Here is a 15,051-nt window from a genome sequence, read left to right on the forward strand (position 1 = left end):
GCACTGGTTGGCCTCGAGTTTGCTACGATCTTTGTTTTCAAGCAACCTGATGACAGATGTTCCTTGAATCCAAAATTGCTTAAAAAGGCCACTTTAAAAAAGGACATTTTGTACTTCCACTATGAGAAGAACTCCCCTTCATGTCTTCTTCCCTTCACCCGAAAATACCATAGCTAGTTCTCAAAATACTAAAACTTAGAGACATCTTATACATGTTTGATTGTTGTCTCCATTGCTCAGGCAATATCATATGTCCACTTGAAATTCAGTTTCTTCTCATTGAACACCTTCTCTTTAAATTTCCGTATCCTGGATTCCCTAAACAATCCCATCCTGAAATATTTCTTCTCCACTTGTAGAGTGTTCATCCTGCTACAGAATGTCTCAAACCTACTAGACCCTGCAATAGCGTCATCTGGATGTTGATCTGAGTTGTTAAACACATACCAACTATAAGGTATATAGACCTTATCTGAGGATTCAACAGAGTATGTTGCCTGTACAGATTTTTATTTAAAAGATACCCAAGATGTTTCCCTTTCCCCCTTCCCCTCACATTCAAGCTCTAATTGTCTTAAGGAGAATGAAGAGATACAAGTTTTACTGCCAAGTGCCCTTTCACATTACCAAAGCCCTGAACAAAATAAGGACACAGTTACTTCCAGCTGTTAACAAAACACTGCAAACTTTATTTCATGAAAATACAAAAATGGTTTAAAAAACAATAGGTGATAAGAACTTTCCAAGGAAAATAAATTAAAAAGTTTCTATCATCATTATATACAACAATCAGCTCACTATGATTTGGGCAATTAATTTACTCATTTAGAGGATTTTAGAAGAAATTAGCTGTGTTATTATACAGGAGATATCACAGTAAAATATGTTTAAAATAAAAATATTAAAGTAAAAGAATAATAAAAGTAAAATGCAAACTCACTTTAAATCACCTTTGAATAGCAAAGCAGTAAAATAGCTGACAGTTTTACTAATGATGAAGAATTTAAAATTTAATCTTGATTACTGTTTGTCTAGGGCCAAATAACAGCAAGCTGTTTTCAGTTTTTGCAGCAAAATGCTGCAGGAAGTTGAAGTGCCTGGGAAACGCTCAGTTAACACCTCAGTTTTATCTACCTTTGTCTTTAGACTTTAGTCAATCAGCACCAAGGAAGATCTGAGTTCAAATGAAAGAATAATAGAATACAAATTTTTGGTGAGATGGTTTATCATGATCATTAATTCACCTTAATAGTTGAGCTACTGTATATCAAAGGTAGAAGCTACAATGAAAATCAGTTTTTTGTGTTGAATCTGAGAAACAGAGTAATGAGGCCATTAGCACTGGTTAGCATCACAAATCAAAATAATAATCTTCCCAAAAGTCATCAAAGGGAAAATGCAGAATAAGCCCACCATTCTCATAACATTGTTTTTCTGTAGCTGAATGTGAATTATCAAAAATTTTAATAAAATAGTACTTCGTGAAAACAGTATGTTTAATGGTTATAACTAAATTAGAGTTGTAATTTCATGCACATAATTCTAATTATCCTCAATTCCAATTTCTCAAAGGATTGAAAGATACATAATCTGAATTTCAACCAAGTCAGGATGATTATGTTTTCTTTACTCTCAAAGCAAATCAATGGACTATTGTTGACCCTGGTGTGTAGGTGACTGGTGGCATCTGAGGGGTGGGAATTGATGGGGAGGTAAAGAGAATAAAATGGTATTAGTGATAGGATTCATGTAACTGGGTGATTGATAATCAATTGAACAAATTTCCCATTTCCATGCTGTATAACTCAGTGACTCTATGATGGCTTCCCCAATGGATTAAATGGATAGTGGGATCCCAAATCAGACAGACCTAGAAAACAAAATGAAAATTAAAAAAAAAACACTGCAGATATAGTAAATCTGAAATTAAAACAGAAAATACTGTAAGTACTCAGTTGGTCAGACCACATCTGTGGGAAGAGAAATAGAGCAAATACTTCGGGTTGAATGTATCAGAATTGGGAAGAAATGAAACACGTTTTTTAAGCTGCAAAAGGAAATATTTTTGATAGGGTAAAACCAGGCTGACTTTGGGATAAGCTGTAAATAAACCAGTTACATTAATTTTGGCTGTATCAGTAATTCATTTGTGATATTGGCTCTGCTTGTCTGTTGCTTGTATTTCTCCTTTTTCTCTACTATTTTTTTTCTTCTGGGATTGGATGACATGCCCAGCCTAATCTGCCAGGCGTATCTCCCTGCCCTGCATTTTGCAGCTTCAACAGTCTTTTGTCTCTGTTCTCTCCCTCCAACTCAGGAGTTCCCAACCTCGGGTCCATGGACTGCTCGCTTAATAGTAAGAGTCCATGGCATAAAAAAGGCTGGGAACCGCAATTCTGACGGCTGCCATTCACTCATTGATGAGGTAACTTTGGTTACAGTTTCTCCCATTAGTTATCCCTGTTTTACCCAATCAGAGATTTACCCCTTCCCCCACCATCCTTGCATCTTAAGCAGCTCCTTTTTTTTTACCTTCCCAGTTCTGTGAAGAGTCTTCCACCTGAAATATTAGCTTTGCTTCTCTTCCCACAAATGCAGCCCTACCTGCTGAATATTTCCAGCGCTTTCTGTTGTAATTTCAGAACTGGAAGATGTGCTTTACGAGAGGATTGCTGCCACAGCAACAGGGGACATGCTAGCTATAGCAACAGCATGTCTGGGCAGGGAAATTGAAGAGGGAAAAAACAAAGCACAGCCAGGTCCCTGATGCATTAAGTCACTTCCTGTTTTCTGCAAGTGCTGGGAATAAAAATACTTGAAAATTATTTTCTTTCAAGATATACAATGACTATAAACTACAATAAAGGTGTGTAAAGTCTGACATAAGCAGCCATAACTGAATACAATCTTCAGAGATCATGTTGAGTGGATGCCAAACAGCTGCACAGGGCCATTGAAAAGACATCAGATTCAATAGCACTGTTAATATACTCACGTACTAGATGATACAAATAAATCATTTACGTTTGTGAAGGTATTCAGAAGCTAAACATGAGAATTCCAGACTAATTATCTGCTATGCTATAAACATATATAGTGTTACGTACCCCGTAACTGGGTTGTCAAACCAGCAGAAATGGATCACTCAGTTGGAGTCTGGATTACTAGAACTAAGAAAGTTTTATTAAAGAAACAAGCAACACAGTACTCTAATCAAAAGGATAATGAATGCAACAGTTCAGCAATGATAAACATACATGTACACAGAGTTAAGATAACAGGATCAATCAAGCTCTATTGTTGTCTAGGGGTAAATGACCAGTTTCAAAGTGACGCAAAGTTCAGTTCAATTTAGTTCAGTTCAGTTCGCAGTAATCGCTGCCGTGGCAATGGACAGTAGGGGGAAGGAGAGAGAGAGCAAAATGAATGAATATTCAAAACGGCTTCCACACAGACCTTCGCAGTCAGCTTTCGGGCGAGTCCTTTGTGATGTCATCTGAGGTCACCGACCGTGACCCCTCCGCTTCCAGATACGATCGTTTCTCTGCGGTGAACCCGGCACCCAGGCAAGGGTGGACACACACCAGGTTCCCGCCGATCGTGCCTTTCCACCTTGTGCGTCTATGGCCTGGTCCCGCAACCGGCCTTCCAAAACTTCCCACCGACTTGTGAGAGACGCACCGCTTCCTCGGGTGTCATGTATGTCTTGCCTTAGCGAACCTGTCCCTTTTTATCCCCCTGCTGGGGTATCGCCGGTCCATCACTTCAAACAGTTCAGGGTTCAAAGGGGGAGCCGATCTTGACAGCTCTCTCCTTCTGTTACTCTCTCTCCCGTCCCTTCATTACACATCTCCAAATGCTGCACCATTGTTTTCCTTATCTCTCTCTTTCCTGAAGACAGGTGGCAGACCAACTGCCTACATCTTAATCTATGTGTATTCTTGTCACAATAGTTTCATACCCATGTAAAGGAAAACATACAGGAGCCTAATACTAGTCTAGGATGAGAGCAAACAAAGCTCATGTCCGTTACGTTGCCTATGCTTCCCACCACAGTAGATATTATTTAATACCTGTGAATAGACAACAGCCACTAAGCACTTGCCTGAATAAACACTTCAGGTAAGTCACATGACTAAATTAGCACTCAAAACACATCTTTTGGTAACACTAGTTTCATCCATTATTGAATTATTCAGAGGCAAGAATAATCCGCTCAACAGTTATATCTGAGAACAGCACCAGTGAACGAGGCTACTTAGACTGTTAATTTCTGCGCAAGAGCAAACCAGTCTTCCCTCTCCATACTCTTCCCTCAGCTTTGCACATTTTTCCGCCTTTTTAATAATGCCAGCTCCCTCTCAAATATCGCAATTGATCTGCCTCTACGAGGACCCCTGGCAGTACACAGCAGATCCAAGTCCAAAGCCATTTGGCACAAATCAATCTGGTTGCAGTATGTCCCAAATACTTCATTCTGCTATCCCTTTCTCTCCTGTGCCACTTATCTTATCTGTTTCCACTTATTGCAGCCATGCTTAACTGTTCAATGTTCTCTTGTGATCTGAAGTCTTGTACCTATCTTATCGAGGAGCTATTTATTTATTTATTATTGAGATAAAGCACAGACCAGCCCTTCGAGCCATGCCGCCCGGCAAGCCCCGATTTAACCCTAGCTTAATTTTCAGCTCCAGCTGGTTTTCAGGGTTCTGAAAGATACCAAGTTACTATTGAGAGCTTTCATACTTTTAATAGCAGGCCAATTACAGTCATACCTTGATTTACTAAACTGATGTATCACTGGAAGATCTTTTAAGTGTAAAATTCAGGGCAAAGTGCACACAAGTGTTTCAGTATTCTGAATCCCTTTACAGAGACATACACAGTAATCATCATTGACAGAAAGTGTCATAAATCACATGATAAAAACACACGGTTCTAAGAGTAAATGGCCCTAAGAGTTTCATAAATCAAACTTTAATAAATTGAATTACTGTATTATAATCTTCAGAAATTATTTGACAAAAAATATTTTTGGGCTGTGAGTTTTTCTGGCACAGGGTGTATTCTATCACCCATCTCGAGATGCTCTCCGGAAGATGACTGTGAACAAGCTCCTCAATGCCTGCCATCAGTGTAGTGTGGTACTCACAACTTGCTACTGTATGTGAGTTATAGGATTATATCCAACTGTCTGTGACTGCAGCAGTGGAAGCTATGACCAAAGTCACACATGTTTAGGCTGATCCAATAAGAGTTCTGGATTCCAGCTTTTAAAGGGCTTGCCAAGGCTCCATCATATGTTCTCCAACAGGTTGGTGAAACACCACATGGTATTTGGCAGCAGCCCAGTTTTACATTCGCTTACCATCCACTCCAAGGATGCCAGCCAGCATTCATTAGCTTTCCTCGCCATTCTGCCACTGCCCTGACCGCTGTGTATTACCCATACCGAGGAGGTACAGTATGATCTGAAGCCATTCTGTTTGGGCATTGGGCTGTTTGAGGCCACATTGCAGCTGATGTCCGGTTACTGACTCTTACTGGTGGAGGGCCAAATGGACTACTACTTAGAACCCCAATTATAACCTAACGTGTAATACTGGGGAAGGAATTGTAATATTTATGGATTGCTTTAGATAATATTTTAATATCTCCCTCTGTTCCATCAGACATTTTAGTAAAACATCTTGATATTTTGCAGATAAACTTAAGAAGGTCAAAGAGTCAAGGAGATGTACAGCACAGAAATGGCCCTTTTGATCCACCTTGTCCATGCCAACCATTTTGCCTGTCTACACTAATCCCATTTCCCAGCATTAGGTCCATATCTTTCTATCCTTTGCCTATCTACTAAGTGCCTGCCGAAATGTCTCTTAAATTTCATAATTGTCATAATTTCATAATCCACAGGTGTCACTTTATCTGTAAGCATATGCTCTCAAACTACTTTGCTAAGTCCTCTCTTACTATATTTGTGAGTCATTGCTACAGGACAGGCAAGATAAGAACAGTGCATTACACCAAGCAAGGCAAGGACCAAATATTTATATTGGTTGAGGTCCACATTGAACAAATACATTCTTCAATGTGTTTCTCAAGGTAAGTTTAATACTTACTTAACAGGTGGGAATATTCTGCATAGTAGGCGAGAATGTTGTTCAAAATCTGGGTGGAAGGCAAAAAAATTAAATAATTTGCAAAGCAGGAAAGTAAAAAAAAGTATGAAAAGTTGCATCTCTGCAGTCAGTGTCCATTACCACCACAGCATCTCCTAAAACACTTTACACCAGGTGAAGTACTTATTGAGTTTCTGTCGATTGTCATATAGAAAACACAGCAACCAATTTGCACTCAGCAAGCTCCCGTGGATAGCAATTTGCTTATGGCAGGGTAATCTGTTTCAGTGCTACTGGTTAAATAGACTTTCCAGAACGCTGGTGCTAATACCTCAGAATAGCCTCATTAGAAATTTAACATCCACTTGAGAGACAGATTCAAAAACCATTGGCACTACAACATTCCCTATTTTCAAGTGGATTTTGTGCAGTCATGTTGGAAGACTCCAATCCACAACTTTGGACTCAGAAGCAGGTGCTCTGTGCTAAGCCATGATCAATGTTAATGGGTGGCCATTACCATGTTAGTCAATGTCCAAGGTAGACCTTCTCCCTAATATAATCTGGCATTTAAGTTTGTTTGCTCAGCATTGTGTAGATTCACTGTTTTAAATTTTCACATTATATGGTAATTGTGAACATTCTGTGAAACTTTTTAGTGGTCCTTTGCCTTCTGTTGCCTATAACTTGTAAGTAATACATTGGCTTAAATTGTCATGTGCTGGAAGAAATGAGCTTTTGTTCTGCCAGCTTCTTTCCACAGATGGTGCTGAGGATATCTGCAGTGTCATGAAGCAGGATGTTAAAGATGTCTTCAGTTAGTTTCATCTTCAATGCTAGCTCATCATCAGCATACTCAATCCAGTGACTCTCTTCTTCTTGCAGTTCCTGAATCTAAACAGGAGAGTGTTATTAGAACAGAGAATAGTGCAGCAAAGACTGTGCCCTTTGCCACAACACACTGGTCATGATGTAATCTGTTGTGTATTTAATATTTCAGTCATATTGTAAATATATTGGTTGATTAAGCATTCTTTGTTGCTTAACTAACTTGTTACAGGTAAAGGTACATGTTTGCTTTCGTTATCACGCCAGCACATCATATGTGTGCACCTTCCTTAAAGTAGAAACAAAATTAGACATGTATTCCTAGCTTCGTGTTTTTTTATTTCAATTAGTTTTATGTTTTGGAGTTGCAAAACATAACAGTGGTGATGAGGAAGTTATAAACGAACCCGAGACGATACCTACCTGTTAAAGCACAGCTAGTGGTTTGAGTTTAAAAAATTAGCGCAACAAGAAACAGACAAGTAAAAAAGCAGCACAGCATGTGCTTCTTCAAGAGGAGACAGAGACAGTCGTTAAAAAGAAAGAAAATAGATTAAATTCACAGGTTCAAACAGTGAGCAAGGGATGATAATAATAAATTTTTAAAAAGCGTGAATTGTTGGTTACATCAGAAATGTAGACACATTTGTTTGCACACAAGATAACTGGATATTGTATACTGAGTGAATTGGACAGTATTAAAACAAATGGAAAAGCCAATGAGAAGCAGGTGCCAGTTTTGCTGAGTTCATTGGGTTTAAAGGCATATAGTTTGCTTAGAATATTGATTGCTTCAACTAAACCAGTTGATATGAGCTTTGCTGATACTGTAAAAGTAATGTTTAAACATTTAAAACTAAACAATTGTTGATTGCTTAATGCTTTAGGTTTCATAAGTGGAATCAAAAGGAAGGGGAGTCCATTTCATAACTACTGTGGAAATAACATTTGTAACAGTGAAATACAACAACCAGCAAGCCACATTGGATTTACATGTGGTAAAAACATGAGGGCTACCATTATGGGGCCGTAATTGGCTGAGGCAAGTACAACTTGATTGGAGATCTGTTCACAATCTGCATGCCACATTCCATACAATTGAGTCAACTGGAAATGGATTACGAAAGGTACTGGATGATACCACAGCAGTGTTCAAAGATGGCAGTGGAAAACTCAAACATTTCAAGGATAAAATAGTGTTAAGTGAAAATGCTAAACCCAAGTTTTACAAAGTCCATCTGGAACATTACACAATTTGTGATAAAATAGCCAGTGAGCTAGATCACATGGAGGCTGAAGGAATTCTTTCCAAGATTGAGTGGAGCCTATGGGTAATGCCAGTGGTCCCACAGTAGCCAAGAAGAATAGGTCTGTCAGGAGATTTTAAGGTCACCATCAACCCAGTACTGAAAGCAGATCAATACCCTCTGCCCAGGGTAGAGGATATCTTTGCAAACCTTTCTGGAGGAAAACACGTCAGCAAATTGGACTTAGCGGAGCCTACCTACAGATGGAGATTGAAGAAGAGTCTGAAGTGTTTCTAACCATAAACACTCATACAACACACATAAAAGTTGCTGGTGAATGCAGCAGGCCAGGCAGTATCTATAGGAAGAGGTACAGTCGACGTTTCGGGCCGAGACCTTTCGTCAGGACTTGCGTTCATCAGCAACTTTTATGTGTGTTGCTTGAAATTCCAGCATCTGCAGATTTCCTCATGTTTGCATTTATAAACACTCATAAATGGTTTTATTACTATAATTGGCTTATTTTTGGAGTAGCAGCTACACCTGCACTCTGGCAGAAAGCTATGGACCACGTACGGCAAAGCTGTCCAGGCACTCAATGTTACCTGGATGATATCGTAGTTACCACTAAGGATGACAAAGAACACCTCCAAAATCTCAAGACAATGTTAAAAAGATTAGAAGATTATGGTCTTATAGCAGAATGCAACAGATGTGAATTCTTTAAACCAAGCATCATTTACTCTGATCACACTATTGATGCACAATGATTAATTAAGTGTGCTTAGAAAATTCAAGCAGTGGTGGATGCCCCAAGGCCAAAGGACGTGTCACAGTTGTGCTCCTTTTTAGAATTTGTCAATTACTATAACAGGTTCCTGTCAAACCTGTTGACTGTGCTCCATCCCTTGAACTCATTCATACGGATTGGAATGAAATGGCAATGCACAAAGCTGTGTGAGGTGGCTTTCGAAAAGGTGAAGGAAGACCGTAATATATAGGAGCAGAATTAGGCCATCTGGCCCATCAAGTCTGCTCCACCATTTCATCATGACTGGTCTAATTTTCTTCTCACCCCCAACCTACTGCGTTCTCCTCGTGTCCCTTCATGCCCTGACCAATGAAAAATCTATCAACCTCTGCCTTAAATATACATAAAAACTTGGTCTCCACAGCTACCTGTGACAAAGAATTCCGCAGATTCACCAATCTCTAGCTAAAGAAAATCCTCTTCATCTCCGTTCTAAAAGGACGCTTCTCTATTCTGAGGCTGTGTCCTCTGGTCCTAGACTCCCCCACCATAGGAAACATCCCCTCCACATCCACCCTATCAAGGCCTTTCACCATTCGATCGGCTTCAATGAGGTCACCCGACATTCTTCTGAATTCGTGATTCCAGGCCCAGAGCCATCAAACGCTCTTCATATGACAAGCCTTTCAATGGAATCATTTTCGCAAACCTTCTTTGAACCCTCTCCAGTTTCAGCACATCCTTTCTAAGATAAGGGGCCTAAAACTGATTGCAATACTCGGTGAGGAAACGGTGATGTCAGGCGCTGTACTCACACTTTATGATCCACATCAATAAGTTGAGAAGAGCAGAATCAATTGTTGGAGAAGAAAGGGAGAGAGAGGGGGAGCAAGAGGGAGGGAGAGAGGGAGGGAGAGAGGGAGAGAGGGAGAGAGGGAGGGAGAGAGATGCATTCTGTATTGAGTTGGCATTTATAGCTTAGCAGGGAGGAGTGTTGTGTATTTAATATTTCAGTTAATATTTGAGTAATATGGTAAATATTTTGCTTGATTAAACATTATTTGATGTTACCTAATTCATGATGGGTCATAAGTGTGCACCTCATTTAAAGTAAAAACAAAGTTAAATATGTTATTCCCAACTCTGTTTTATTTATTTTGATTAGTTTTATATTTTGGAGTTACAAAACATAACACAGTCAAACTAATCACATCTGCCTGTACATGATTCAGACTTGTTGATTCTATGCCCGTTCATGTGTGTGTTCAAATACCTTTTATATTTGTTGTTATATCTGCATCTACCACCTCCTCTAGTAGCACATTTTCCATGTAAAAACACTTGCCACATAAGTACAGTCTTTCCTACTCTCGCCTTAAACCTATACTCCACTTGTATCATAGCCTCTTATAATTTTATAAATTTCTATCATATCACTCCTCAGCCTGACACGCCAGAGAAAACTATCCAAGTTTATTGAAACTCTCTTGTATCTCATACATTCCATTCCAGGCAACACCCGATGAACCTCTTCTGCATCCTCACACTTCCTACTATAATGTGCCAGAACTGCACGCAATATTGCCAAGCCAAAGTTTTGTACATTGCTGCATCATGACTTACCATATTTTATATTCAGTGCCTTGGCCAATGAAGGTTGGTATGCCATATTTCTCCTTTAACATTCTATACTTGCATTGCTACTTTCAGGGAACTATGGGCTTGCACTCATAAGTGTGCCCATTTACTGTACATTTTCTTCTTTCATTTGAACTCCCAAAATGCAACTTTACATTTATGCAGATTAAAATTCATTTGCCATTTCTCCACCCAAAGCTCCATCTGATTTACTACTTGCAGTAGAAACTATTAATAGATGTAATTTTCAATTTGAAATCTTTTGATAATGGCTCGATATCTTATATTTATGGTCTGTTGTTGGGACTGAGAATGGCTCCTTTAGACAAAATTAAAAAAGATTGGGAAAAGGATTTACAGACTTCATTATCTGATGAGACCGGGAGGGCTATTTTCAAAATGGTTAATTCAACATCATTATGTGCTCTTCATTCCCTCCTACAGTTTAAAGTGGTACATCGGGCTCATATGTCTAAACACAAGCTCTCTCATGTTTTTGCAGATATATCTCCTTATTGTGACAGATGTAATAATGGAGAGGCTTCATTAATTCATATGTTTTGGTCATGTTTGAGCCTTGAAAAATATTGGAAAGATGTTTTTCAAACTTTTTTTGTACTTTTTAAAAGTTAATTTTAAGCCCAATCCTTTGACTGCCTTATTTGGTATTGTTGAGGAAAGACTATAATTTTGGAGCCTTCTCATTTGCGGGTACTGGCTTTTATTTCTTTTATGGCTCGGAGGGCGATCTTGCTTAAATGGAAGGAGGTTGCCTTTCCCCCCACATATGCTTAATGGTTATGCGATGTTATGTCATGTTTAAATTTAGAGAAGATTCATTGTTCAATTTCTGATTCTAATCAAGATTTTCAAACGCTATGGGGATGCTTTCTGAACTATTTTGAAAATCTTTGAATTGTTATTGTTACTAAAATATAGATCTGGGCTATTATTATAAAACACTATATGGTAAAGTACTCTCTGTTTTCTTTTGTTTTTTTACCAACCAGTTTTGTCTTGGAAATGGGTGTAGATTTTTTTAATAATATAATTAACCATATTATTGTATTTCATAATTCAATTTATTTTATTTGGTTGATCATGAATATGGGGTACCGTGATTGTGATTTATATATGGTGCATTTTGCGCTACCTTATTTTGATTTATAATAACTATCCTTATGAATTCTGTATTAATGTATATGAAATTTAATAAAGATATTGGAAAAAGAAAAAAGAAAAGAAACTACCTTTCCTTTCATAACTTTACTAATTTCAATGTCTTCTTCAAACTTACTAATCATTTTCATTTTTAAATCTTTTTATTTTTTTCATTTTAAAATCTTTTTATATAATCTTTTTATAGTAAACTTACTAATCAGTTCACTGACATTTTCATCTATATTTGTATTTATAGATATATCCATCTATATCTACCATACATAAACAGTATCTATAAATATACATATTAATATATATGTTCACTGCTTCTTGTGGAGCACCACTGTTGACAGATCTCTAGTCAGTCAAACACCATTTCACTACCATACTCTGTCATCTATGACCAAGTCAATTTTGTATCCAAGTTACCAGCTCACATGTATCCCATGTGATTTAATCTTCATGAAGGACGTTGTCAAATTATTTACTAGGGTGACAATATCACCTTCCATTTTTACTTCCATCTTACTCCACTAAAGGCACCCGTTGATTGATCGAGTAACTATTTTTCTCCCTTCACCTATGGTCACTCTCTGGTCACCAAGTTATTAAACCATAGAGAGTTTCAGTTAGATTTTCACCATCCAGTCAAAACAAAAACGGGGGACTGCTTGATTTTCCTCCTCCCTTACCCAGGACTACCGAGGCTGATAGCATCCCCTCTTCCTTGAAGCTCAGGTGAGATTATTTAATTCAGCATAGGCCTGGGAGTGATGTGTTTCAGACTTTCCTGTTCAGGTTCACTCATGGGTCATCAGGTCATAACACATCTTGCATGACTGTGGTCGATTCCAACAACAGCCACAACTTTCTTAGTAGGAAGAGGAATACACTACTGAGACTTAGTTCAGGTTTACAATCTCTAAATAAACTTGCTGATCATAAGTACACAAAAGAGCAGTACTCAGTATGGTGGTAATGTATATTCGAGATAAAACATGGAAAAAGTTATTTTCGTCAAACAGATCCATTTTATCCACCACCTGAACAAATAATTCTAATCAGAGCCTGTTCCCACGTTTCTTCCAATCCCTTCTTTTTGCTCTAGCAGTAATAAACCTTAATCAATCTCCTCAAAAGCCGGAATAACAAATGTACGTCATCTTTTCTAACCCTGAACATATGATTTATGAGAGCATTTTCTTTATGTATGATTGCCATGGAGTCTGTGGTCTTCACTCGGTACACCATGGCCAGTTGCTGTATTGAGCATAGGTGATACAACATAATCTCGTGACCTACAGCTCCATGGGAGCAGAACGGCACAGCCTTGTCCCTTTCTTGAGCCACTCTCAAGCCTTCAGCACAAGGCTGGCCGTTAATCAAATTGATTAGTTTAAAATGATTCCCAGAATGTCAGCAACACTGCATAATTGAATTGGATAGAATGGCTCGAGTCATCCATCAATTCCAAAATGTGATTGTGTGTCAGATGGGACCTCCATTCAAGGACAATGGCAGCCATCAATTTACACACATCAGGTCTGTATACCAAGGTATATTTGTCAGCTAGCCTGGGATGTGATTCTCTGCTCCCTGAAAACTCAATATTGAAGCCTTTATGTTGTAACCAATAAGAACAAAATGATAATTTAGTGAAAAAACTCAAACTGAATTGAAGCTGGATGAGTCATTGTCAATTTTTGAACTTGGACCTTGAGCATTACGAAGGAAACTTAAATCCAAAGTCAGATTCTAAATTAAAAGTGGGAGGGCAGGGGAAGTGACGCTGACTTCAAGTTATCGTCCAACATTTTGTTCAACCATGCACTCCTCCCCTCTCTGAATTTGTACACAATGGATAAAAGAAAAGATTGCTTTCACCCTCAGCCAAGCCTCTGCCACTTCATCCTTTTGAAGAATGTCAGAGCGGACATCTACAGTTTCTTCTCCCATATCTAAGAAGAAGAGGATATGTCAGGGAAATGATTGTCGCCACGTTCAAGAAAGGAAGACAAATCCAATTACAGTCGTCACAGAGGTCTCCCTGATATCTACCATAGGGAAAGTCATCTGAATGTTCTCCATATTCGCCCCTTCCCAGAATCTAAACAACTGCTTCTCAAAACAGGGTGGATTGGATCACCTTGAGGAACAATAGACTAGGTCATCACCATAACATAATTTCAAAAGAAGAAATCCAGAGAGCAGCATCAATTACACACATTGCCATTTTCGACCTGACTAAGGCCAGTGACTATGTCAGTTGAGAAATCGTGTGGAGAACCCTTCAAATTTGGCTGCCCCCCTTCATTCATATTGATCCTCTGCCTGCTGCATTGGGGGAGCTTGCCACAAATTTAGCCAGTGGATCCACAACTGTGTAAAGCAGTGACAAGGAGAGCTACATCTTCTTCCTAACATTCCTCTGAACTTTTCTCATTTCATAGGACACATCATCCCCAACAGCGATCCTATTGCAGTGGAGCTGATCTACAAAACAATGAGGGAACTATCCAACACCAATGTCACCACAGCCTCTGTCATTGGGCTGCACTATGGAGGTACACACTTGCGTGTGTGATGTTAGGAATTTCGGGTCATCTACAGGAGACATTTCAATCCACCTTATCAGATTGGGTAGATCACAATTAGTACACAGCAAAATTACTAGTTGGACAGAGGAGATTATTCAGTGACGTTCTAAAAGCCTCCTCAGAAATGTACTACATCCACACGCACTCATGGAATTCCTGGCACATACATACTTGAAATGGAGAGGTAACATTTGGGATAGCACCAATAATCTCGAGACCCTTCAGCAGGAGCACTCAGAAGCTTTGCAAAAATCATGAAAGGAATGTACCATCTCCCCACTTGCTATGTCAAGGACCTCATGCCACCGAGGGCAGAGTCCATGGGTCCCACACCAACCACAATAGCCACCTCAGGAGCTGGAGATCTGAAGCGAAAGCAAACCATCCTTGACCCTAAGGGATGACCTATCAGGAAGAAAGCTTTACCTCTGGCAGCTGGAGGGACAAGAGTGGGCGAACAACTGGGGAATGTCCTCATCTCCTCGGGACACAAGGAGGCAGCTGAGTTCATGAAGTAAAGTAAATGGAAGGACAGAGGACCCATTGACTAGAGTCTGACTGTTGCAATCAAGAACCAGAATCACAAATTTTAATAATGCAATGTTCCTGCTGCGAAAATAATGTCCAGCATGAGGCAAGTTGCAATTTTTCCTTTGAAACAGAGCAGTTCAACAGATCTTCCTTCCACCTTCAGTTGGGAGCTCCCCAGG

At 39.1% G+C, this 15,051-nt stretch overlaps 1 protein-coding gene across 1 annotated transcript in view; it reads right to left on the bottom strand.

Moving 5' to 3' along the window:
• Nucleotides 1-719: 719 nt before the first annotated feature.
• LOC140186416 (uncharacterized) overlaps nt 720-15,051 on the bottom strand; it is a 127,712-nt gene continuing 113,380 nt past the window's right edge. The window contains exon 29 of the mRNA XM_072240683.1: nt 720-7,013. Within this exon, the coding sequence (XP_072096784.1) occupies nt 6,834-7,013 (180 nt within the window). The 3' untranslated portion in view covers nt 720-6,833. The remainder of the gene's footprint in view (nt 7,014-15,051) is intronic.

This window comes from Mobula birostris, chromosome 22 (genome assembly GCF_030028105.1).
Source record: "Mobula birostris isolate sMobBir1 chromosome 22, sMobBir1.hap1, whole genome shotgun sequence".
In the NCBI taxonomy this organism is placed as follows: Eukaryota; Metazoa; Chordata; class Chondrichthyes; order Myliobatiformes; family Myliobatidae; genus Mobula; species Mobula birostris.